The sequence below is a fragment of the Mustela nivalis genome, assembly GCF_964662115.1.
Source record: "Mustela nivalis genome assembly, chromosome: 13".
Taxonomy (NCBI): Eukaryota; Metazoa; Chordata; class Mammalia; order Carnivora; family Mustelidae; genus Mustela; species Mustela nivalis.
In genome coordinates this window covers 8,245,997-8,271,254 of record NC_139032.1, presented here as the reverse complement: position 1 = coordinate 8,271,254, position 25,258 = coordinate 8,245,997, and the positions used below count along the sequence as shown (strand labels likewise).

The window sequence follows — 25,258 nt, the reverse complement described above, 5'->3', positions numbered from 1 at the left end:
AGGAGGCTCCGGGGGCTCCCACTGGTTACCTCACGTGACTGAATGTGCAGAATCGTGACTTCCCTGGTGTGCTTTTCCCTGGCATTTGTGCTCGCCCTGCCCTCAACAGGACCTAGGAGCACAGGCAGGATTTCCTTCTAGAGCCTTCTTGCTGGGACGGATGGGACGAGGAAGGAAACCGAAGAGACCTGGCCCTTCCCGCCCCCCAACCACCTCCAGTCCTTTCTGAGAACCATCTCTTTCCTGGGGCTTTGAGATTTGGTTCAAAGCGAGTTACCTAATTCCAGATCCACCTTTATTCAAGTGCAAAGAAAATGGTTTTGCTTTCAAAAGCCGATTATTGGACAGTCTGGATTTTCCGTCATTCTTCCCTCCGTTAGAGTGAATGATTGAGGGTGGCTCATTCCAGCTTCTCTGCTGGGGAGGACGGCCGTGTTCAGAAGCTTAAATAGTCATCGCTGACCCTTTCAGCTTTTCCCACAGAACCAAATATGATGCTGTACCTATCTAGAGTGTGTTTTTTGCGATTAAGTAAGGCCTCAGTAAGCCTTTTTTTCTTGTGACCCACTGGACCGACGGCGCTGTGCTTCGGCAACAGGTGTAGGGGCAGCTGGGCCGCAGGTACCTCTGTCCAACATGTTATCGGTTGAACATGGGACTTCACTGGAAAAGGATTAATCTTTTTTTTTTAATATTGCCCCAGTGTAACCAAGAAGGTGTCTCTCTTTCTGGGGAAGTGTATTGCGTTTCCTTGTTGTTTCTGATGAGGAGATGGGTTTCCTTGAACCTTCCATGAGTGTGTTTGCACCTCTGTTCTCGCCGTGAGAGCCGCTGCTGCGAAGTATACGTTTATAAGTCATTCTGGAACTTACTGCTCTCAGCCCGGTCTTCCATTAATGCCCTTGAAGTGGAGGAAAAGGAAGCGAACTATGTGTATCTACCTAGGTGTTCGAGGAGGAGTAATTTGCAAAGTAGTGAAATATCCATTATGTGAAACCAGCTTTTGCTGGGCAACAGGATTAATGGACTCTGACGTGCCCTCAGCATGACCTTGAGGTCTCTGTCCTCTTCTCTTGATTGTTCTGTAACATCTGCAGGCTGAACTATAGGATGAAAAAGGGCATGGGGCTAATAAAGCCACCAGAGTGTGTACAGATAGGCTTGAGTGTGCTGATGTAGAAAATTGGGCCACCGCCCAAGAACGCATATCTGACTGCAAACTTCTAAGTTCCTCACTGCATCAGAAAACATACTCTACTGATTTGCTTTTATTCCCTTATAGAATATTTCCTTAAAGGATTGGTTGCCTGGTGCTTCAGTCTCCTGATCTGTGAGGAGGTGATAGGATTACATGGCCAAATGTAACTAGAGCATTTAGAAGGTACCTGGGCACATAGTAAATGCTCAATAAATAGTAATTATTGTACCAAACAATTCTGTGGTATAAACATAGGCTAGCAATTGTTGAAACATGGTTTTAAGGGCTTTTTTTCTTTTTTTAATAAAATCTTCTCTTTTCCCATGTTATATGTTTGCAATGATGTCAAGAGAATAAATGTTTGGCTACCACCACCCCCCCTCCCCCCAGTTTAGGATCAGTTAGGCGAAGGGTAGGATGTCTTTTTGGACATTGACAGATTCTTTGACCATTGAGGCATGCAGTTGGAAATGAAGATTTACCCTTTTTGGTGGACTCTGCTTACCCCTCCCTCGCTAGCTCTGACACAGAGAATTTTCTAATTGTGGGGCCCCTCATTTGCAGTGGTTTCTGGTGGTAATCAGGTGGTCCCTGTGCAACTCGAGGGTGTTTTTCCTTAAGCTCTGGTTAGGAGCCCAGGCTCACCGCCCCCTACAACACCTCCCACGCCCAGCCTACTGAGAAGTCCAGTCCCTTCACGGGTTCTGCCTCCTGAGCGGTTGACTTCAGGCCAGAAATAAATATTTAATTCCCTCTTCCAGATCTTCCAATGCAGCATATACCAACAGAGCTACACCCTTGTTGTGAATGTGTGACATTTCTTGGAAATGCAGGACACTAACAGGAACCAGCAGAGAATCCGTGGGGACCACTGTGCCAAGTATTTTTTTCATCGTGGTGTTTGCTCTTCCGTCTGAAAGTTCTTTTATTCTCTTTCTCAGCAAATGCTGTTATAAAGCACATCTCAGGACTGTGACATTTTGGAGGGGGGCTCTTTCTGGCACAGAATTCTACACGGGTCAGTAGAGCAATGGGAAGTATGTTTTTACCCTTTTTAGAGAGCAGCAAATCAGAAAACCCTCTCGGCATAATTTTTGGTGACAAGAGCATGAGAGGCACAGGAGTGACGTCATTGAGACATTCCTTGTCAATTCAAGTCACCCTCCTGTTCTTCTCAATTCTTTTCTCTCTCCCGTTTGCCCCCAAGATGAAGATTTTCCCTTGCAAGGAGAATATCACAGGTGAAAGGAGAAGTTTCTTTTTCTTTTCTCTTTTTAGAGAGAGACAGAGAGCACGAGCAAGGAGAGGGAGAGAGGGTGCGGGAGAGAATTCCAAGCCAACTCCGCTCTGAGTGCAGAGCCTGGCGTGGGGCTCGATCTCACAACCCTGAGATCATGACCTGAGCCAAAACCAAGAGTCAGATGCTTAACTGACTGAACCACCCAGGCGCCCCTGAAAGGCTCTAAGGTAATGCTGGGCATGTTGAGTGTAGGGACAACCAGGAATGGCAGGTGATTGTGGTGCCATCGTGATCAGTCATTTGATTAGTCCAGTATCAAAATGGGTGAAAACAGAAGTTTGGATCAAAGTCCTGCTTAACTGGATTGACCAGTTACTTGAGTCGAAAAGGTTGGAATTGGCTTTCGTTGCAGGGTGCAACCAAAGTAATGTGCAGTTGCCTGTTAATGTGATATTCTTGGATCTTTTTTATTGCCCGATCACCTGTCTTCATGCTCAGAGATCCACTTAAATGACAGTGTAAGTAACCCAGGTGGTTTCTGGATGCTTAGGTTTCCCCTGAGCCAGAATGAGCCTTGAAGTTGCCCGCACTTTCGAATGTTGTTTTAGCGGCGAAGAGCCCTGCTGGCAGGTCAGATGCACTCACTTTATAATATAAATTATAAAATTGTAAAATATTGGTACAAAACTGTTTTCCACACAGATTGGGGCTGTGGCCCGTGTTATGGTCATGGGAGTGAAGCGCCCCTCTGGGGTTCATTTTCCTGGGTTCGGCTTACCTGGGATTTTCCCGTCTCGGGATTCCTTTGCCTCCTCATCCCTGTTGCTGATTATGTTCTATAGCTTCTGCCGGAAGACAGGTAGCGGTGAGGCTGGTGAGATACAGCTTGGTGAGGCCACCCAAGTGGGATTTCTAAATTGGCTTTGACCTCGGAAATTGGGGAGCCACCTTGTTTTCCGTTTTGACGGGTGTGTCCCACATCCCTTCCCATCACCACGACAATGGCCTTCCCCTCCCTCCAGCCGCATAATTAGTTCCCAACTTCTTGATTCATGGGTGAAGGGCTGCAGATTGTTTTGTTTTGTTTTGTTTTTGATCCTTGGAAAAAACCCAGCTCAGGCTTCTGCTGGTCGTGTAGGACGTGTCTGATCGCAGGATGGAGATAACTGTGTGACATTCCCCAGGTGGGGGGAGACATGTAGCCCCCGTCGCAGTTTGTTTGGGGTTAATCTTGAACCAAGAAAAGGGAAGCATTTTGTTTTGTTTTGTTTCGTTTCGTTTCGTTTCGTTTTGTTTTGTTTTGTGGGGAGAGGATTGGGCAGCGAGGATAAAGGCACCCCTGTGATGTGAGAACCGGAGATTGTCACCAGCTGAAAGAATCCAAGGCATGATGGGAGAACGTGGTCTCTCTTGTCATAGAGAAGACTGCCACCTGGCTTCCACCGCCTGTAATAACAGCTAGACTGGGTGTAAGTTCAGACCTCTCACCTAGGGACAGTTGGGTGAGGAGTGTGTGTGTGTGTGTGTGTGTGTGTGTGTGTGTGTGTGTGTGTGTTGGGTGAGGAGTGTGTGTGTGTGTGTGTGTGTTCATTCGTTCTTAACTGTTTTATGGCTTGCAAATAGACCAGCATTGTGTGTGTGTGTGTGTGTGTGTGTGTGTGTCTGTTCTGTTCGTTCTTAACTGTTTTATGGCTTGCAAATAGACCAGCATTTAATTCCAGTAATGGTGACCCACTGAGTCCACTGAGTGTGTGCTAAGTGGAAAGCATTGTTCCAGATGCTTCCCTTCCTTCAGTCACCAAGCATTTACCTAGTACCTTTCATGTGCTAGGACTCTGTAGGTGTCTAGCCACACGAATGACAAAAACAGACAGAAATCCCTGACTTCAGGCAGTGCTATAGCCAGTTCTCGCGAACTTAAAGGAGCGGTCCTTGGATTAGCATCAAATCTTTTACATTGTGGAGATGGACGCTGGCTGTATATATTTCATGGAGCCTTGGATCGTGCATCCTAAAATTATGACCTAGTCCTGCCTCCACCCGACGAGGGAGGGACTGGTACTGTCCCTTTCTGACGGAAGAGGGAACCAAGACTCAGAGATTTGCTCAAGATCACACAGCTCACGTCTGTCCCATGGAGCGGCAGAGCTGGGATTCAAACACCAGTGGTCTAGTCCCAGAACCAGGTTTCTTAAATCTCATATTACGTTGCCTCTTGAATTTGATACCATATAGAATTTTTTAAATGAGTTTAGAGGATTTTCAGTAAAGGAAGGGCCTGGTGGTGGGGTGGTTTTTAGATAACACTCTAGCGAGTCAGTAGCATATTCATAGAAGACCATCCTTGAGAATGGTTCTGAATCTATTATTTATGGTCCTCCAAGCTTTTTAATGTACTATTCATTGAGATGGTGATGCAGTTCCACTAGCGAGATACTGGAAATTGGCTTATCCATTGTCTCATTTGATTTTCTTTGTTGGCCAAATTTGTAGCTTATTTCGGATTTGTATGGAAAGAATGGTGGGATTAATTGACTTCTTCCCATTAATTAAAACAGCCGCCTGAGTATAGTGCCTGAGAATTCCAAAAAAATGGAACTGTGAGGGGCTGGTTGAAGGGTGGTTTCCTTTCTGAGCCTTTCTGCCATTGTTGTCTGTGTCCGTAGCCAAGACACAGGGCCTGGCGCTTTTCAAAGCTGACCCTTCCTTCCGAGCCTGGGAATGTTTCACTTTGGGGTGACATAGATAATTAAATTCTGGGGAAGTCATAGCCAAAGGGAGCGTTTTATTTCCAACTCTGTGGTAGAAATGCTGCACTTTTTCTTGCCTTGTGCTTTGGCTTACATACTTACATGTATTTCTTGTAAGAAAATTTTGAAAAAACTTCAAAAATTTCAAACATCTATGGGAACTGCTTTTCTTCAGTGTAGACAAAAGGTTGGATTTGGAACATTTTCTATAAAAGCTGTTTTTGTCAAGAGACAATGGAGTTATTTTTCATGGAAAGCAAAAATGTATTCTATAATCAATGCCTTAAGTAAACAAAGTAGAGTTAATATTGATTCTGTATCATTATATATATTTTTAATTAACTAAAGAGCCCAGGGGAAGAAAGCTCATTTTCTTAAATGTCTTGATAAAGGAAATGACTAAAGTTGTGTTTGTTTTTTTTTTTTTCTTCACGCAGAAGTAGTGTAGCTTTCCAGCAATAAAAATAAGGATTCTGTAAAGGTGATGGTAAAGATTTCACTTGTCAGAAAGGTTGTTATAATGTAAGAAATTTCAGACTTTTTCGTGTTTATTGCAGATGAGACCCTCTCAGGTATGTACAGAACGTGACATAATCTTAGCTTTTCATTTAGGCTGTCTTTGAGGCACATAGAGGTTAATGGACTAAGATACTGAAATATTTAAGAAATGGTCGATGACAGAATTTTTTGTGAGATCACAGTATCTGCATCCAACTTCCTCATATTGCCAACCATGGAAATGCTATATACTATGAAAAGCCAATTAGGCAGAATGGAAAACATCCAGAGAGTTCACAGAGAGTTGTATGATTCTGTATTTTTATGACCCAGGAAGCAGTTCCAAGTTTACCGGTGGTCAACATTTTTAGAAAACTTGCTAAGGGGAATGAAAAAGTTGGGCTGGTTATGTCAGGGTTTGCCAGACACGAGAGGGACATCTCACACGCGCGGACCTCAGCCCTGCTGCTCCCGTGTCTTCAGCTCTTTGGGTTCTAGAAAATGTCATCCACGAATCTTTGGCGTGGGCCAGACTTGTATCACACCTGGCATTCAGTAACTCTCTCCAAGTTTCTAGAAAAAAAAAAAAAAAAAAAAGAAAGAAAGAAAAGAAAGAAAAATCCCACACACTCTGTATCAAACAGTGAAGAGAACTGGAAATAAAAGACATCAGTACTTAAGCTCTATTAGAGGACGGTGGTGAGTAACAAGGAAGTGCTCTTTGGGGCCACTGAGTTGCCATGAAATCTTTCTGATAGCCATCTTCTTGGTTGATGTGTAACGTCTGACCTTGCTTTGCAGAAGGCTGAAGAGATTGCTGAGGGAGGAGAGTCTGCCCTGGGACCAGACGGAGAGGTGAGGAGTTTTGTGCCCACTCCTGCCTGTGTTCTGCTCAGTGAGTCCCTGCCATGCCCTCCAGCACCATTTTCCGGGAACACCAACTTTATTTTTACGCAGCTTTTCATTTCTAAGTAAAAATAGTAGTACATTAGCATAGTAGAAAATTAGGCAAGTAGAAAAGGGATATACTGGAACATAATCTCCTTCCGTCTCAGACTGCCAATCAACGGATATTAAGTTTGTGTACTGTTCTGGAATCTTCTGTGCGCATATATGTTTATGACTCTATAGAACGTGTAAAAATCTCAAGTGATTCTATAATTGCATTTTCCCCGTAAGTGATACAGAAGCATAAAGATATGACCCAGTTTCCTCAGTGTATTACTAATTTGAAATTATAAAACTCCATAAACACAAACAATTTACATATTTGGTGAGCTTCTTTTTTTGACATTTTTGTGTAGGCTCACAAGAGTGCTTTTCTGTATAGATTCACCACCACATGCCTAATGTGATTTCTCAGGATTTTGAAAGTTCCCCGGAATCATGAGACACAGTTACTTACTTATTGGATTTAGTTTCTCCTCCAAAAACTCAAAAAAGTTCTCTGCCAGGGATTCACACGAGGATGTGCGGCCCCAGAGCGGAATGGGAAGGAGTTTGTTTCCAACGGCCTTCTCCTCTCTCAGATTCTGATAAACCTGCTGGGTGGACCCTTCTAGAATCTGTGCACACGAGGCGTACCGCACGTGTGAGCAGCCTGGATCCGGAGCTGAAAGGTTGAAACCACTACTCCCTGCAGAAACTCCTTGAACAATAAGTGTCGCTTGAGCACTGTAATTCGTCACAAGGAAAGAAAGGATCGGGATGAGTTGTCTCATGGTTCAGCCACCCTCAGTGGGCCACTCTGGGGGAAGAACACTATTTATTGGACACTGCGAAACAACGCTAGTCTGTGCAAGCCCCCAGCCTTACCTACGCGCGGCTCACATGGGTCTGTAATTAACAAGCACGCAGGGGGAGAGCGAGTGGGTTGGTGGGACCGTGCTCCTACCTCTCTCCTACCTCTTACCGTCGGTTCGGAAGATCCCCTGCTGATCTTGGGCTTGCGATGTACACCTTTTTTGTTTGTTTGTTTTTTAAATCTTAACCCATGTGCATTCTGCTTGCTGAAGTTGGCAGAGTGGGCATCTTGCTCAGTTTGTTTTGAAATCATGTTCTTACCCTCTGCCGGGCTCCTTCAGGGCCCTTGCCAAAGCCCTAATTCCAGCCACGGCAACTCCCGATTTTCTCTGCGGCACGACATAAGCAAGGAAACAGGCTGTGTTCTCAGAGTCCGCAGTAACGGAACACAGTTTCTCCAAGGGAGGCGATAACGACTGGTAGATTCCTTGCTGTACCGCATGGGCATGTGGTTGACCTTGTCCCCAGGGAGGAAGAAAGGTCACGCGTGCAGAGCAGTAGTGTCCCAATCTGTTGCTTTAGCCCACATCAAAGAAAAAAGAAGAGACGGCTTGGAGTTGGCCTTTTCTTTTTTAAAAGCTTTTTTTTTTTTTTTTTTTTGGTAGATACTCGCTAATATATTGTTTTTTGGGTTTTTTTTGTTTGTTTTTTATTCTGTTTTGTTGAAGGAGAAGGGAGAATGAACTTTTTTTTTTTTTGTCCTTTCCTCTGAGATAGGGAAGATACACTGCGGTATCCTGTGTTTCCTGTCATTTTTATTTAACTCCAATTAAGAACAATTGAGAAAAAAATTCTTCAGAATTAATGAACTGTGTAAACATGGAATTTTATTACTTCTAAGGAGATGGATAACCTGGACTGCTCACAAATCCAGCATTGCCAGGCCAGCCTCTGGCCTGGGGGATCCGTCCTACAGGTGTGGTCGCCGGGTCATCAGTAGCATTCATTTGCATAGGATTGATTACTCCATTTTTTTTTTTTTTTTTAGGCCTTTTAAAACAATTTGTTCCTTGAAGTAGGTTAGACAGGGCCTCTATGATTTCATTTCTCCTCTTAATTTTCTGAGCAAGCCATTCTTCACGAAGACTCTAATAATGAACTTCAGCTCCGGCTTGGTCCATGCGCCCGGTTTCAGAGGATCCAGCTTCTGGCTCTGTCTTGGCTCTGTCTCGCTGTCAGGTGCCTGTGGCCAAGCTAGAGAACAGGACACTGGGTTCTGCAGAAACTCAGACGGGCCCCTCGAGAGGGGACACAGATGACAATACCTCTTTCTTTTCCCATTCTCTCAGAAACCACGACTTAGCAATAGTTGTCATGGGGAAGGGGTATTATGTGGGGGTTCTTATTTGCAAATGACAAATGACAACTCTGCCAGATTTAAGTAAGAAGGGAGTATGTTCATAGGATATTGGGTCATTCATCAGACCTCCAGGAAACCTGGAGAGCCTGCCTTGAAGCTACAGTAGGCCGTGTTCTACCGTCTAGCCAGTCAGTGAGGCCGTGGCTGGTGGCTGACGCGGTGCACCGGCAGGGGCTCGGCCTGGCCCGGCCCTGTGCTCTGCCTTCCCTCCAGCATGCCTGTTGCTCCCGGCTTCCCCAAGCCTCGGGCTCCTAATTCCAAGCCGTGGTGAGTGCGTCCAGTTGATGGAGCTGAGGTCTGCACTGACCTCCTTGCTGCAAGGGAGGTTGGTGCTTTCAGCGTCTTTAGTAGGAGGTGACCTCCCACCTCCCGCCAGGACTCATAGGTGGGGAACTTTCCAGTCACAGGAAAAAGTTTCAGATGCTGGGCAGCGTCCAGCACAGAACTGGGAGGCGGTCCTAACACCCAGCGGTGATGTGTTTTTGTTTCTCCTTTCTAGCCCATAGACGAAAGCAGTCAGATGAGTGACTTGCCCGTCAAAGTGACTCACACGGAAACGGGCAAGGTCCTCTTTGGACCAGAAGCACCCAAAGCAAGTCAGCTGGACGCCTGGTTGGAAATGAATCCCGGGTACGGCATTAAAGCAGAAATTCTGGGGTTGGGGTCCAGTGGCTTCTTAAATGTCTGTGGTCCCCATAAAATCTCAGAGCACCAGCACCATGACCTTCGCTGAAACAGTTCAAGTGATTCCCCACATTTGTCATTTGTACACAGAACATGCTACGTAGGTCATGTGCGTGTGTGGTGTCTTCTAATTTTAGAAAAGTAAGCCCCCTCTCCTTCCCACTCCTTTTCCTGCAGTTACGAAGTTGCCCCGCGTTCCGACAGTGAAGAGAGCGATTCTGATTACGAGGAGGAGGTACGTGGGTATCTCGGTCTTTGGGGTGTATGTGGGAAGAGCCCCTGTCTATCACTGCGTCCTCCAGTGCTAACCTTGGCGTGACGTCTGGAGCTGAGGATGCCCCAGAGCTATGGCGATGGTGCCCAGCAGTCTGGTGACCTCCCCGGGGCTCTTGGCCAGTGGCGGGACTCGGAGAATTCTGAATTTATATGAAACCAAGAAAAGAGAGGCTGCCATGAAAGGGGAGGTGGTGGAAAGGTCTTGTGGGGAGAACTGGAGATGGGTTATTTTGGGAAGGCGGTGCCCTGCTTTCCCTGGCCCACGCTGAGGCTGAGCCACCCAGAAGTTTCCGGGGTCCTTCAGGTCTTAGAGTCTACTCAAAATTGTAAGTCTGGAAGGGTAGATGAAAGGGCAACGCAGACTTGGTTTGATGAAGTTATTGATCCTCTTGGTTTCTCTTTAAACGTGATTCTTGTTTAAATTCCTTGGATATTCCCGTTACCCCCAAGAGAAGCACATTTCTCAGTCTCTTGGGAGGAACGAATGGGCAGTAAGTTTACCTAGAACCTAAAATGGAATCCTTGGATACTTTTAACAGAACTTAAGAAAGAGTAATAAAGGGTTTTCTTTAGATCAACTCCGAAATGTGTTATAATTATAAATAGAAGGATTAAAAGAAGATTTTTATCTCCTTGCTGAGAGCCTTGTTTGTGGGTAGCCATTAATTCTGTTTACCAGCGTCGAGGAATCTTGGTTCAAAGAGCACCGTGGTCACAGAGCGGGCGAAGCCGCCCTACCAGTCAGGTCACTCACCAGAATTCTAAGACAATTGTGATTTTCTTCTATTTTGCAGAACCTTCCCTTTTTTCCCCTAAATTAATCTACTGTGAACACTTGGTAACTTTTACAAAGAGGAGGAATTAAAAAGTTACGTTTTAAGAAAAAGGCTCCAGCAAAAACAGCTGCTTTGGGTTGCGTATTATTTATTTTTTATAGGCCGCTTTGGCTCTGAGGTCTTTGAAGCTTCCAGAATCAATTTTTAAAATGTTTCTTGTTCACTTGGATGAATGGGTCCATAAATGATCCATTGGAAGAAACCAAAAGATCCCCTGGAAGTCATTGGGTCAGAGAGCCACGGAGGGACAGGGGGTTGCTGAACCCGCAGGTGTCAGCCCAGGACTGACAGCCGCACACAGCTCCGGGCAGCTGGGACTAGAATGAATTTGAACCCGAGTCCTCATCTCGGGTCTGTCACTCATGCCGAGTCACGTCTCTACTCAGAGCCTCACTCCTTTCCTGGAAGACAAAGGAGCCAAACTGATTCCTCACCTCACCTCCCAGCATCTCAGTGGTCCGTTCCCTGAGGTTTGGTTGTTAGCAGGAATATTATGTCCACTCCCATTTCTTCATCCAAGAGTGATGGGAAAGCATTAATCTCTTAAAACCTGCTTTTAAAGAAATTCCACCGGTGAGTCTGGAGGGTTTAGCTCCCAACAGCAGTGGTTGGCCGTGGGCATAATGACTGTGTAGCAAAGCTTTCCAACAGATCAGCAGAACGTAGTATGTGGCTGAGAGGAGCCTGTAATGAATCCTTTGCCAAGTTACTGACAGCTTTCGTCTAAATACTCGGAGATCTGTGCTGTGAAGTAGTCCCAAAGCAGTGGGTTTCAAGTTCCAGCCCCACTACCTGGAATCATGGGGGTCATCCAAGTCCCCTTGGCTAAATTATCGGGGGGCATTTTTATGAGAAGGGCAGTAGTAAGCCTCTAAGTCTGGCTTAGGCTGTAGAATTTTTCTAAGAGTGAGCAGGTGTGGTCTGTCAGAGTCTTTGATAACCAATGATAAATACCCATCTGCCAGTTATATTGGGAGCAAGGGTTCTAATGGATCCTGGAAGGGTTTCTTCTGTTCTCTTCTCCATGATTTAAACAGAAATGGAACAGTGTATTGCCTGGTTTAGGGAGGTGTTAAATTTACTTTCTCCCTACATCGTATTTACTCTGCGAAGCTGAACACCGTTCAGTTTCCCTTCAGAAAAGGCCAATCCTAGAGATTTTGTCCCTGAAATGGAATCCTTCCTGTGTCTTTGTTCCTTCCCCCAGGATGAGGAAGAAGAGTCCAGTCGGCAGGACACGGAAGAGAAAATACTTCTGGATCCCAACAGCGAAGAGGTTTCCGAGAAGGATGCCAAGCAGATCATTGAGTGCGTATCACTCACTTTTCTCCCTTGTGAAAATGCGTGTCCCCAGAATTGTGCTGTATGGATTTTCTTTCAGAGAACTTTGTCTGAGGAAGGAAGGCGACCAAGTTCATGGCCACGTTCCCCTTGAAACGCTGCCATCAGAGGTCACCCCCTGCCTCTGGAGCTCGGCTTTCCCACCTTCCTCAGTGGCATCAGCACTTACCCAGGAATGCCTGTGAGAGATGCCCATTCACCCAGGTCCCCGCTGCCAGCCAGCCCCCTTGCTCCCACATATTGTCCGCAGCACCCCAGGACCTCTCGGCACCTCGTCCTCCTCCCCGAGTCCGAGTGCCGGATCCAGTCTTCACTAGGGCCGTTCTCCATGTCAGCTCTTTGCTTGTGTGGCTCTAATGTTGATATTTGGGGGAAATGATATGTAAAATAGAAAATTTTAAAGTAATGAGATTAAAAAAAAAGCAAAAATAGGCATTATGATATTGTCTCCTTTTTTTTTTTTTAAAAAAAAAGGTTTTATTTATTTGAGAGAGAGCACAAGCAGGAGGAGTCACAGTCAGAGCTGGCAGGGTGAGAAGGAGACTCCCTGCTGAGCAGGGAGCCTGACACAGGGCTTGATCCCAGGCCCCGGGACCATGACCTGAGCTGACGGCAGACACTTAACCGTTTAACTGACTGAGCCACCCAGACACCTATGTTTTCTCCTTTGATTCGAGGTCTGTGGGCCCCACACTAGGAAACTTTGTTTTCTGGGTCCGCTGAAGGTTTAGAACTGCCCAGTGGCTCCTCACTGCCCGTGGAGTTAAACACCAGCCCATGAGCAAAATGCGGAGGAAGTGGAAGCCGGCTGGTGCCTCTCCCATCTCTGTGGTCACGTTGCTCCCTCCCTCTCGTGCCCAGCAAGCTCTAGACACCATGCTGTGGATAGGGTTTATCTTTGCATCTGGAGAGCCTAGGATGGCCTCCCTGGCCACTGGGTCATCTGCAGGGATGCAGTTCCTGCTCCCATCAGTCATTGGAGGTCAGGTGGGCCTGCCTGCCGGTCCTGACTCTGTGACCTTTCCCAGGGCCCAGGCACACGAATTAACCTCCAGCTTGCTCGCTTTCTGTGAGGGTTCCCAGTCCTGTCTTTTAACCAGAAGACGTACTGGAGATGATCAGTAAACTATACTTCGCACAGCGGGGCTTGGCTCTCCATCCATGCGCCCAGAGATCTGTGGATGATTCTCGGCTCTCTGTGTCTCAGGACGGCCAAGCAGGACGTGGACGACGAGTACAGCATGCAGTATAGCGCCAGGGGCTCCCAGTCCTACTACACAGTGGCCCATGCCATCTCCGAGCGCGTGGAGAAGCAGTCCGCCCTCCTCATTAACGGGACCCTGAAGCATTATCAGGTAACTGGTGGGGGTCGGGCCCTCTGGGGCAGCCATGGCCCTCGCCTCACTTTGGGCCGTGTGTGTCTTGCACATGTGTACGTGGCTTGCGTAAGGTGTCTGATGGTGGAGAGGCCTCTGGGGTCATGTTGCTTAAGATACAATGATTCTCTGTGGCGCCTGTAATTCTTGCTTTAGAGACACTTCCATCGTACGAGGGCATCCCCTAGAAATTTCCCTTCTGTGAATTTAGGATGGCTCGTGTTCTAAGAAATACAGGCTTAGCAGTTAGAACGGTTTGATGTTGTGGATCTCTTCACAGCGGAAAACCCAGTAAAGGGAACGTAGGTGCCTCGTCTTGTAGTCCATGAAGCATTTCTTCCAGAACTTCGGTGGTGGGTCTAGTTTAATGCCATGGATTCAGCTTCTAGGAGCCGCTGTCCACTACATGTATGGCCTTTTCTAAGACACAGTAAAGTGGTGAGCTTTGATGAGACGCCCACTGTAAACAGAACAGACGTTTCATTTGACCTGTTGGAGTAAGGGCAGCTCCTATTGTCTACCGCCTACCACTCTGGCGTTTCCCAAAGTGTGTTCCTTGGAACACTTGGTTCATGAGCTGTCCCTTAAAAAAAGGAAAATGGGGTCATGGTCAAATGAATACGAGGAAATACTATCATCCAGAGGTAGGACTGTCATGTAATTTACTACTCCGGATTTGGATGCTTAAAAGAGTGAATAAGGGCCCTTCTTATTCGTACCAAGCATAACCCAGGACGATCCTGAGCCAACCAGACAGAAGAGCACCGTGGCAGTGACCCCTCCTGGTAATCCTTGGTGTTCATGAGCACATTCACGACTCTTGTAATTGACGACCGCGTGTCAGCGTCCTGCAGTGAGATCACTTTGACTTCCTATTTCCCAAATTTCTTGGACCACCCAGCTTTATGTCCATAGATCCCCTATTAACGTCCTGTAATTTAGGAAGTATATGCAAAGTTCTCTGAGTTTATGGGTTGGCTCCCCTAAACTCCTCACTGCCAGCACTGGGCTGGCTGCCACGGCGTGGGGGTGAAGGGTCCAGGCCTGTGGACGTAAATCACGCTTAATACCATGTTGATTTCCTCCTGCAATTAAAGCCTTTCTCGTCACTTGTCCTCATTGCCTTTCCAAACCTGTGTCCCCCATTGCCCTCTGGGAGCTTCCTCTTCCGGGCTGCCTGTAGACTTCCTGAGCATGCGTCCGCGTCAGTCCCCTTCTGGGCTTTTGCTCCACTGACTCCCTCCTTCCCAGCCTCTGACCGCCCGCATCAGACCCATGAGATCCTTTCCATTTCTCACAAACTGATTCCAGCCGTGGCTCGGGGCCTGCCTGGATCACCCTGTCCACGAGTAAGCTTTCTGCCACCTCGCTCCTTGATGGTCCGCGTATCTTTAATAATTGCGTAACCCTGACCCAGTGGGGGGTCTCCCCACGGCTTCCTGGGAAAGCCACACACGTCTGGTTCGCTCCCCAGACCCACCCCTTCACGGTCTGGGCAAACCCGTATCCCCTCCCACTGTTTCCATGAATTTCTGGTCTCCTCTGCTGCCAGGTTATGCTTGGGTTTAACACAAATGCAAAATTCAGCCCCTTGGCCAGTTTTCATTAAAAAAAAAAAAAAAATCAGGGCACCTGGGTTGCTCAGATGGTTAAGCCACTGCCTTCGGCTCAGGTCATGATCCTGGAGTCGCGGGATCGAGCCCCACATTGGCTTCCTGCTCTGCAGAGAGTCTGCTTCTCCCTCTGAGCCTCCCTCCCCCTCATGCCCTCTGTCTCTCATCTTCTCCCTCTCTCTGAAATAAATAAAATCTAAAACCAACAAAACAAAACACCATCACGACTATCCAGATGTTTCTGGCATTTAGTTGACTTTCCTAAAGGTCTGGTGGTCTGGGATCCTGGGGCAGGCCCGCCGCCCTTCCAGTCTGCAGTCGCTTCCGGCTGCCCCTTCCCTCGGAGCTCTTCCTGCTTCTCCCGTCGCTTGGCGTTGCTGTCCTCCTGCAGAATCCTTTAGGATGATTCGGAGTCTTGCACGGTACAAGGTACCCTAAGTGGCCTGTGGAAGTATTTCTGCAGACCATCGCAGGGCTCTCCCCAAGAAAATCTCTGCTCGCTGCAACTCAACGTGCGTGCCAGAACAATTTTAAATAAGATGATACGTATTCAGATGTGTGCCACGTACTTTGAACCCCTTCTCGGTGCCTGTGGATATGCGATTGCCTTTGTGTCCTCTTGGACTGCAAGCTTCTGCAGGGAGGCCGCCTCCTGCGCAATGGGCAGGCGTCCATCTGCTATACCCCCTTGCATGGTTCTTTGCACAGAGCAGTCATTTAATAAATATTGAAAATAATTGAATTACTCACTTGGTTCTTACATAAAACAAATTAAAATTAACATTTCCCTGAGCATAACTTAATTAGCAAGCTAAATTAACTTCAGCAGACATGCATATTTATATATTTGTGTATTTATGCATATTCACTTACATGTAATACATAATATATAATATGCACAGATAGCTGTATGTATTTTATAATATGTACACACACACACACACACACACACACACACGTATATATACAGAAGTATATTGAATTGCTCCTACCATTTGAGCTCAACATCTGTGTGACGGTGGTGGTATTGGTATTGGCGGTTGGGGGAGAAGGAAGGGGAACAATTTTGTATTTTCACCCCAGCCTTTCTTGTACTTAACACAGGAACTCCACAAAGCTCTGTCTCCGGTGCAGGCCTTTCGTCCTTTAAAAATATGTCATCCGTGTTTCCAGCCATCAGCTTCCCTTGCGGTGCCCCGGGGGAGCGCCCCCCCATGGCTGCTCCCACATGAGGCCTGTCCTGCGGGCCCCGCAGTGGCCAGGCTCCCTGGTCAGCCGGCTTGCTGGCAGAGGGGATCCCGGCCTGGGCAGGCTCTTCATGGCCAAGAAGGCTGTGTCTAATGATCTCTGATCTGTGTGCCAACCCTGCCTTCTGGTTTGTTTGTCTCTAATCCTCACATTGGCTTTTTGTTCTTGGAGTGGTTGGAATGGATTTTTCGTTTGGGTTTTCTTCATTTATAATAACTCTGGAATGTCATATACTGTGAAATGCTAAGTAGGGATGAGCAGCAAAGCTGCTTAAAATCCCACCAGTATGCTACAGCCCGTCATTTCTAAATCTGATTAACACTTAGCACCTGCCAAGCAGCAGGGATGATTACAGGCTCATATTTTAAATTCTTTTTGTGTTGGTGCTTCCCCCCACTTTCCTACTGTGGGAAATCCAACATATAGCACCGAGGAGTTAAGAAGTCGCAGCCTCACTTGAGTTGTATTAGTATTAATTACCTGTGCAGATCTTGGATAATTGAAGCAATTACTCTTCATTTCAGCTCCAGGGCCTGGAATGGATGGTTTCCCTGTATAATAACAATTTGAACGGGATCTTAGCTGACGAAATGGGGCTAGGGAAGACCATACAGACCATTGCACTCATCACTTACCTGATGGAGCACAAAAGACTCAATGGCCCCTATCTCATCATTGTTCCCCTTTCGTAAGTAAAGTCATTTATTCCTGACTTATCTCTCCGTAGGTTATAGATTGTCCTATGAGGAGCCTGTCCTTGTTTTCCATTTAAGGCAAAATTGGAACCTATAGCGGGATCACCAGAAGCTGCTGCTGCTCTGAACTCAGGTTTCCGCTTCCCACCCCCGGCCTCTTTGAATGGCTATTTAACCACAGGACAAAGTGATTTCATCAGCCCTGATAATCAGGCCGCAGTTCACAGCCCGCATCACACCTTAAGTGGCTCACGGGGCAGAAAGGTTTTGATTCCTATTTTTTAAAGATTTCTTGGATTTTTTTTTTTCCCCTTGTCCCATTTCCAAAAGCTTACATATATTCAAAAAAGTATGACTTCTTCAATCTGCCTCGACTGTATCTCTTAGAGCAGAATCTGGGTCACAATCGTACCTGTGAATTTGACCTTAAACCGTTTTCAGAACGGACAGTCTGACGTCCGTGATCCCGCTGCTCCGCAAGCGCAGGTCCTCCTGTCCTCCACTCAGTGCCCAGAGCCTGCGCGGTTCCTCCTAGGTCTTTTCTGGGCCTGAGAGAAGGAAGACCTGCTCAACGCGGCCCTCCCGGGAGGGCTCTGGCAGCTGGTGTTAGGTCGTCGTTCCAGTCGCTGAGATCTTTGTCGATCTCGGTGCTAAGATAGACTTGGACCTTGCAAAACAGACAGACGAGCAGAGGGATTCTGGTTTCGCATTTGCAAATTTTGTCTAAACGAGAACTGTTCGCAGACCTTCGGAATCTGTATTAGCCAAATCTGTAGTATTTAGACGTCCTTGGTATTGTATCTACATTTCAAGTATATATTCAGTTCTTTATATATATTTTGCATGTTCTGATTCCCGTATTATGGTGATGCTTTCAGGGATTTAAAAAAAAAAAAACAAAAAAGGCATTCCCTATTTCTCCCCCGTTCCCTCTTGACAGATTTATTTAATATTTTCATGTGCTTTTGTCATTTATTTTTTTTTCCTGACTCAACTTTTCTGTGAACTTACATGGCTGTTTTTCAAGAGTCCCCAAATCACTCTGGCAGTTGCTGTTTTCAATATTGCAATTAAGGGTTGTTGTTTTTTTTTTTTTTTTTAATTTTCCCTTCTCTATGTTTATGCATTTTTAAAATTTTATTTATTTCTTTTTTCTTATGAGATTTCTTAGAAACTGACAAACACACTTGTCATGCTTTGGGCCCAGCTTCTTTCCCACTTATCTCTTATTTCCACACCTTTCCAAGAATCCTGTAGTTGAGATATTTTCTATTCTCTCTCCCCTTTCAAGGTGAGGCCTGAGCATGAATAAGGACATCTTTTTAACCGCCGATCGCAACAGCAATGTCGTTTTCTCTGTTTTCTTCTTTGTTCTACAGGACTCTGTCTAACTGGACATATGAATTTGACAAATGGGCTCCTTCTGTGGTGAAAATTTCTTACAAGGTTTGGAACGCTGTGTTTATATATAAATGTGGAAAAGCAAAAAATAGACCCTCCTCTTTTTTTTTTTTTTTTCTTCATTCCATATGCACATCTGTGAACTGTATTTGGTTGTAAAGTTTTGTCATGTACATCATGTACCAAACAGTGTGAGTTAATCATCCCAAGAAGATTACTGTAATAAACCATAATTACTTTCAGATAGTGAAATGCAGAAGAAAATTGTTAATTATCATATTGCGCGGTTTCTGATGAGAGTAATACAAATGACAAATACCGCACATTCCGCGGGCCGCCGCCACCGCGCCCGCTGTTCCTGCGAAGTTCGCCAATTACCGGGGCGCCCGGGCCGCCTGCTCCCACGGAAATGGAGCCTTTCAGCCGAGCAGCGGGTTCCCCGCCACCTCGGGGTTGCTGTAATTTCCCTCTCCGTCTTCCCCCTCCCTCAGTTTCCAGGGGGAAAGCCTGCCTAGAAGGGTCTGGAAAGTGTCCAGATGTGCGCGATTTTGCCAGGCACTTTCTTTGTGGATAATGGGTCCGCATACGGTAATGCATAGAGACGCAGCCCGCGCTCACGGGTCTGGGCTCCATTAAGCTGTGAACAGTGAGGCAGAATGCACACATTACTCGCATTGGGTCATCTATGTGTGTGTGTGTTTCTTTCCATTCAGGGCACCCCCGCCATGCGCCGCTCCCTCGTCCCCCAGCTGCGGAGTGGCAAATTCAACGTCCTCCTGACTACTTACGAGTACATTATCAAAGACAAGCACATTCTTGCAAAGGTATGTCTTTAAAAAAAAAAAAAAAAAAGCTCCTTTACCCCTCATGATGGACCATCGCGCTGGAGTGTAAAGGATTTCCCAAGTCATGCCCACTGGGGTAATTTGATCATTAGAGGCTTTTCCCTCTCTCTCTCTCTCTCTCTCTCTCTCTCTTTTTCTCTTTCAGAGTCAGCTATATTTTGGGAATGGGTTTTAATTTTAGGCATGCTTTTTGTTTGTTTGTTTCATTTTGTTTTGTTTCTTTTGTTGGCCTATGTCATCAATCCTGGTTCTGTGACGGAGCCTCTCCTAGTTTATGAGTTTACATCTCTTAAAAAAAATTCACCTGGGCTCCTTGCGCAGCTCCTTTTCTCTCCAGCAGCCCTGAACGTGCTTGTGGAAGAAATAATTGTTTTTGTTGCCCTGGGTTATTGTCAGCAGCATGACTTCATTCCTCTTGTGCCTTTGTCTCTCCAAAGATGAGTAGGCACCCTTCCATATGGTTTCTCCGTGTGAACAGTTGTCCACGCTGCGGCTTTGCTCTTCCTGTGTTGGGTTTTTTTCCTCTGGTGAAATAATGGGCCACTGTACGGATGGCTCCGGGCTGTTTCTGTGCCTATTCACTCGAAGCCGAGAAAGAGCTGTTTTCTACCTGCGACACGCTTGTCTCCTAATTTGTACGTCCCAAGTTGTCCTTTGGCCAGAAAATAGAAAGTTGTTCTTTGATTTCTATCGCCTGGCCTCCTAATGCATTCATTCAGAATACCTTCTTTCGTGGGACCAAACACGGAAGCTTCAGTTTTCTTCCTCTGGTGATTTCTCCTACCCTGTGGTGTTTTGGAATTGGCTATAATCGGAAACTAAGCGGTGGCCAGAAGAGAACAGAATTCCTGTTTCTGGGGTCTTTTCTCTCTCCCCACTAAACCTCTGCTCTGGGAACTGTTGAGTTCCCTTCCTGGCCTCACGGGTGCTCCCTTGCAGGACGTATGCTCCCAGGGGAGGTTTAATAATTGAGATGGCACTGGCGACAGTGCCGTGTTCCTGCTCCTCGTTCCCAGAGAGGAACTTGGCAGTGTCAGAAATTACATGTTTTTGGTAGAACTCTGGGAATGTGGGTTTGTCCATCGGAGAGCCTTTAAAAAAAAAAAAAAATCCTATCTCACCTTCTGCATTTGTATTTCCGCATTCATCAGAGATGCCTGGTAATGAGATGAATTGCTTTTATTTGTTGCTGGAGGAATGAAGCTATGGAAAAGGGTAGTGGAATTGTGTTCAAGTGGAAGACCTAATTGGTAAATGAGCAGATTAGCACAATCGAAGTCCTCTCTGATTTCCTTGTTTATTAGGTCCTAAGCTAAATCAGGAAAGTGGATTTTGACTGCTGACTTAAATACGTTTGTATCTGGTGGCCTCGTTTCATGCCGAGGGTAAGCTTGGGGGGTAGTTGGCCATATAATTTCATTCTCATGGACACTTTCCTTGGAAGCAGTGGAGGAAGAATTAAAATAAGAAAAGCTCTGGTAGTTTCTTTTACCCAAACATCCCAGCCTGACTGATGGTATACTTCTTCTCCCCCGACTTTACGGTCACTTCTAATGAGGAAGGCAGAACCCTCTAGAATCCCGTGCTCACCTCCCTCCTCCCTGTCTGGGAGCTTTGGAGCAGGATCCAGGGACATCTGAACACCAGATGCTTTTCTTGGCCATTGCCACTGTTTTGTAGGGAATGAATAGGCTTAGTGGGACATTCCACATTGTTCTCACTTAAAGAAACTGAAACCAGTGACCTTGAAGAGGGCTGAAGGGTAAGTTGTGAGAGAGGAAGAGGCCCATGTGCAGATTAGGGAGGAAGATTGTGTGATGTGGCCTTTCTTTATTTTTCACGCAGCACTCATGATGGCAAAGGAGATTGTGTTTAATTCCAAAGTTCTGGCAGAATCAGAGGAATGATATTTTAGCATTGTCTTCACTGTCAGTGAGTATATCCTTTCACTTGAGCTCTCTGAAAACAGTGATCTGAGACCTGGCCAGCGAGGACCTCGGTCAGAACCCAGAGACTCCAGGTTGCCAGATCTTACTTTTTTAAGAGAAGCTGGATATTCACATTTTTGTGTGAAATATTCCAACTTTTAAATGTTAGCAACTCATTCGAATTAAGAAGAGAAAAAGAACACTGAGCTGAGCCAGGTCCTAACAATATAACAATAGAAGCAAAGGCAGGAAGCCAGAGCATCTCAGCTGTACGTACCTACTGACGCCATCTTGGAAAATCAGTCACTAATTTCTGCTTCAAGTGGGGAGCTCTCCTCTCTTCTTGCTATGAGCCGAGGCAGCATGAGCACTGAATCAGGGAGAGCCGTCATGGTCTAGCATTAACAGAGGGAGTGTTGGTTCAGGAGACACAGGAGCCAGTCCCGGCCCAACCATTTCATCTTGGGCCCACGTTCCCCTCTTTGGCAAGAGCAGTTTGGAATCACATGACCCCTAAGCAGCATTGGCACTGACATCCCATTATCACGAAGGAGAGTCACACCGTATTACGCACAAAGTCTGAATTCCTTGGTTTTCCACACCACGGTTTGCCTATTGGAGGTGGTTGTATTTCCCCTTGCTCATCTCATGTTGGTCCTTCCTCTTGGGTTACAGATTCGGTGGAAATACATGATTGTGGATGAAGGCCACCGGATGAAGAATCACCACTGCAAGCTGACTCAGGTCTTGAACACTCACTATGTGGCCCCCAGGAGGATCCTCTTGACTGGGACCCCACTGCAGAATAAGCTCCCGGAACTCTGGGCCCTCCTTAACTTCCTTCTCCCCACCATTTTCAAGAGCTGCAGCACCTTTGAACAGTGGTTTAACGCCCCATTTGCCATGACTGGAGAAAGGGTACTGGTCTACCTTTTGTATCTTCCACTCTATGGCAATGAAATGAACGTAAAGATCCAGAAGCTGGGAGTGTTAGAGCCCCAGAAAACCTGTAGGGTGGTTGGCAATGTCGCTCACTTTACAAAACTCATCAGTGGGTCCGTGTGTTCTCTTTCCAGGGGTGTTTCCTGCCCTGAGAAAATGGATCTAGTGATGGGTCTAGGGTCCTAGGATCTAGGATCTTTGGCCTTTTCCCGACATGTTAATCAGGCCACTAGAGAATGATCCTGACTGATGGAATCCTTATTTGTACGGGCCACAGGGAGGACGAATGGAGAGAGATTTGTTGAATCAATTTAACCAGATCAACCGACCCAACTGAACACAAACCTTAAAGCACATACATATTTCCTTGTAAAACTTGGGCTTCTCCTTAAGCTGTTTCCCTATGAAGAGTTTGTATATGAAACTGAATTAGCTCATGCTGATTTTCTGTACACACTTTTCCCCCAATTTTAGTGTGAGCCTGTTTTATGTCTACATTAATACTCCTCAACTCCGGAGTAGCCGTTTTCAAGTTCCTTATTATTCTGTCCACCATCTGTCTTCTCTTGGAGCTCATTTATGGAAGGAAGACACGGGCCATTGCAAGAAAAGGAATGGGTTCCTGTCCTTTTGATTAGTGGTTTCTTAACTGTGGGAATGAAAAGTCACTTAGAAGGCTTTCAGGACATTTATGTTGAAACTATTCAGCACTTTAATTGTGAAGTACATCATAGGGACTTTTGCCTTTTGTCAGTAATTCATTGGCTTGCCCATTTGTAGAAAGTAATGTCAATCAAGTCTGCCCCCTAGAGGTTCATAGAGGAAGGTGACCAGAGGTTCTAGAGAAGGTTCCAGATAAAAGAGGGCTGACCAAGATAAGGGGAGAGGGAAGGAAGAGTGAGGTACAGGGGGTTGGAAACCCACCACCATCCACTGGGCCCACTCTCTTCTTTTCCTGTTCAGGCCTTGTCGCCTTGGGGTGTTTCTGCTTCTGAGACAATCCAAGTTAAGAGCCTAACTTAAGGCTTTGACTTTGAGGAAGCACACATGAACTCTTGCCCCTCTCCTTGGGTTCTGTCTCAGTCTTCAGTAAGGCTTTGTTGCAGTCCTATCCAAAAAATGTCTGAGCTGGGAGACTGGTTGCTCTGGCCCCTTTTCCATGGAACTCCACATTAAGACAAAGATGCCCATTTAGGCGCCATTTTATTACCACTTGGCACATAGGAAGAGGATTCTGAGGCATGCAAAACAGGTAAAGACCTAGCCTTAATGGACATAAAAATTTCAATCACATATCACGGCAAATTAATAAATGTAACCCTACAGCATTATTTTGTGAAATATCATAAAAAAAAAGTCCGACTCATCTGAGGTTCTCTTGTAGGTGGACTTAAACGAAGAGGAAACTATATTGATCATCAGGCGTCTACATAAGGTGTTAAGACCATTTTTACTGAGGAGGCTGAAGAAGGAAGTCGAGTCCCAGCTGCCCGAGAAAGTATGTTGCAAATTCCAAAGCTATGGTTCCTTTCCCTGCTGATCTCCCAAGTACCTGCATCTGAAACTTTCTTTTCTTTCCTTTTTTTTTTTTTTTAAAGATTTTGTTCATTTATTTGACAGAGAGAGAAACAGCGAGAGCAAGAGCATAAGCAAGGGGAGTGGGAGAGGGAATGCAGACTTCCCCCTGAGCAGGGAGCCCCATGTGGGGGCTCGATCCCAGGACCCTGAGATCATGACCTGAGCCGAAGGCAGAAGCAAAAAACAACCAGCTCGTGTTTTAGTCCCAGGGATCTTGGAAATATCGTATAGGACATTTTTGTTTGAGAGAAGCTAGAGGTTTGCAGAGAGAAAGAGAAGGGAAATTTCAACATTTTCGGCCTGGTTTCCCTAAAGCTCTGGTGCTGGCTTTTATGAAGTTAGTAAATTCATCGAGTCTCCTGACATTTTCGCTCACACTTATATTAACTCAGTTGTATTAGTTTAACACTATATTTTAAGTTTGGATTTTTTTTTTTTAAGTTATTAACCTCGTGAAGTTCACTCTTGTGGGCACCATGGAATTGATCTGCCAGTGAGTCCAATGAGGATATGAGTTTGGGTCTTACGTCATCACCAGAAGTCCTCGTAAACATTTACCAGGTTTCCTAGAAGTGTATTTAATGCTTATGACGTCACTCTTTGGATAATAAGTGAAAAACAGAGTTCCTTCAAATTACAGACACATCATCTAATTATTCTCGGATGTGGTTTTTGATCTATACCATAAAAGCTAAGTCCCCATGAATACTTGAAGCAGGTAATTTTCACATGGTGTGTAGCACCCTGACTTCTCGGAGCTTTAGAATGTCTTTTGAGCCCTTTGCTCCACATTTTCTGGTTTGGTCCGGGTATTAGTTTAGTATGTTCCCGATCATATTTTGGAACCACACCCTTCTGAGTTCTAAATTTTATTCTCTCTTTTTCAAAATATTTTATTTTTATTTATTTTAAGAGTCAGAGAGCACAAATAGAGAGGCAGGCAGAGAGGGGGGCAAGGAAACAGGCTCCTTGCTGAGCAGAGTGCCCGATGCGGGGCTTGATCCCAGGACGCTGAGATCATGGCCTGAGTCGAAGGCAGAGGCTTAACCCACTGAGCCACCCAGGCACCCCTAAATTTTATTCTCTTAAAGATAGGTTGTTGGGCATTGTGTACTACTTGTGGCAGGAGAGAGATGTGGATTTGAGTTTTCTTTGTACATGAGCCAGTTCTGAAATGTGTATTTCACGTCACTGTGTTTTTTCTGTGCCATTTCTCTGGTTTTTGTACAGGTTGGTTCATCCTATTCATTTCTTAAGTAGCAGTTGACAAGAGAGCATACAAAGTTGATCACCTTATCAAGAGAGGATTTGGTTCCAGATTACCCTGTTCATTAACAGTCAGGGGAAAAAAATTAAACTTAAGTACCGTTCTTACATCATGCTTATCCCAGCAGAAGCCTAAATATTTAAGTATTTAAGTATTTTATTTTTCTAGTGAATGCATCTTGGGTTGAGTGGTCTTGATACTGTTTTTGACTTCCCATGGTCTTGGTGTCTTTGGGTGACCCTCTCACTGTTCAGGGAGGACCTTAGTTACTGAATAAACTGGGGAATGGTCTAGTGGTCATGTGGCCACCTTGAACTACTTCCCAGCAAGAGATCCTGCAAGGTATAGAGACAGATGTTAACGGTTTTAACGTGTCCTG

At 45.9% G+C, this 25,258-nt stretch overlaps 1 protein-coding gene across 10 annotated transcripts in view; it reads left to right on the top strand.

The window, feature by feature from the left end:
- Window positions 1-25,258, top strand: part of SMARCA2 (SWI/SNF related BAF chromatin remodeling complex subunit ATPase 2) — a 179,139-nt gene that overhangs the window by 47,049 nt on the left and 106,832 nt on the right. For all 10 annotated transcript variants that reach the window (XM_082694437.1, XM_082694426.1, XM_082694436.1 and 7 more), the window contains exons 10-19: window positions 6,488-6,541; window positions 9,349-9,479; window positions 9,711-9,768; window positions 11,853-11,953; window positions 13,194-13,341; window positions 16,748-16,911; window positions 18,298-18,364; window positions 19,033-19,143; window positions 21,768-22,010; window positions 23,419-23,532. In XM_082694437.1, the coding sequence (XP_082550563.1) occupies window positions 6,488-6,541; window positions 9,349-9,479; window positions 9,711-9,768; window positions 11,853-11,953; window positions 13,194-13,341; window positions 16,748-16,911; window positions 18,298-18,364; window positions 19,033-19,143; window positions 21,768-22,010; window positions 23,419-23,532 (1,191 nt within the window). The remainder of the gene's footprint in view (window positions 1-6,487; window positions 6,542-9,348; window positions 9,480-9,710; window positions 9,769-11,852; window positions 11,954-13,193; window positions 13,342-16,747; window positions 16,912-18,297; window positions 18,365-19,032; window positions 19,144-21,767; window positions 22,011-23,418; window positions 23,533-25,258) is intronic.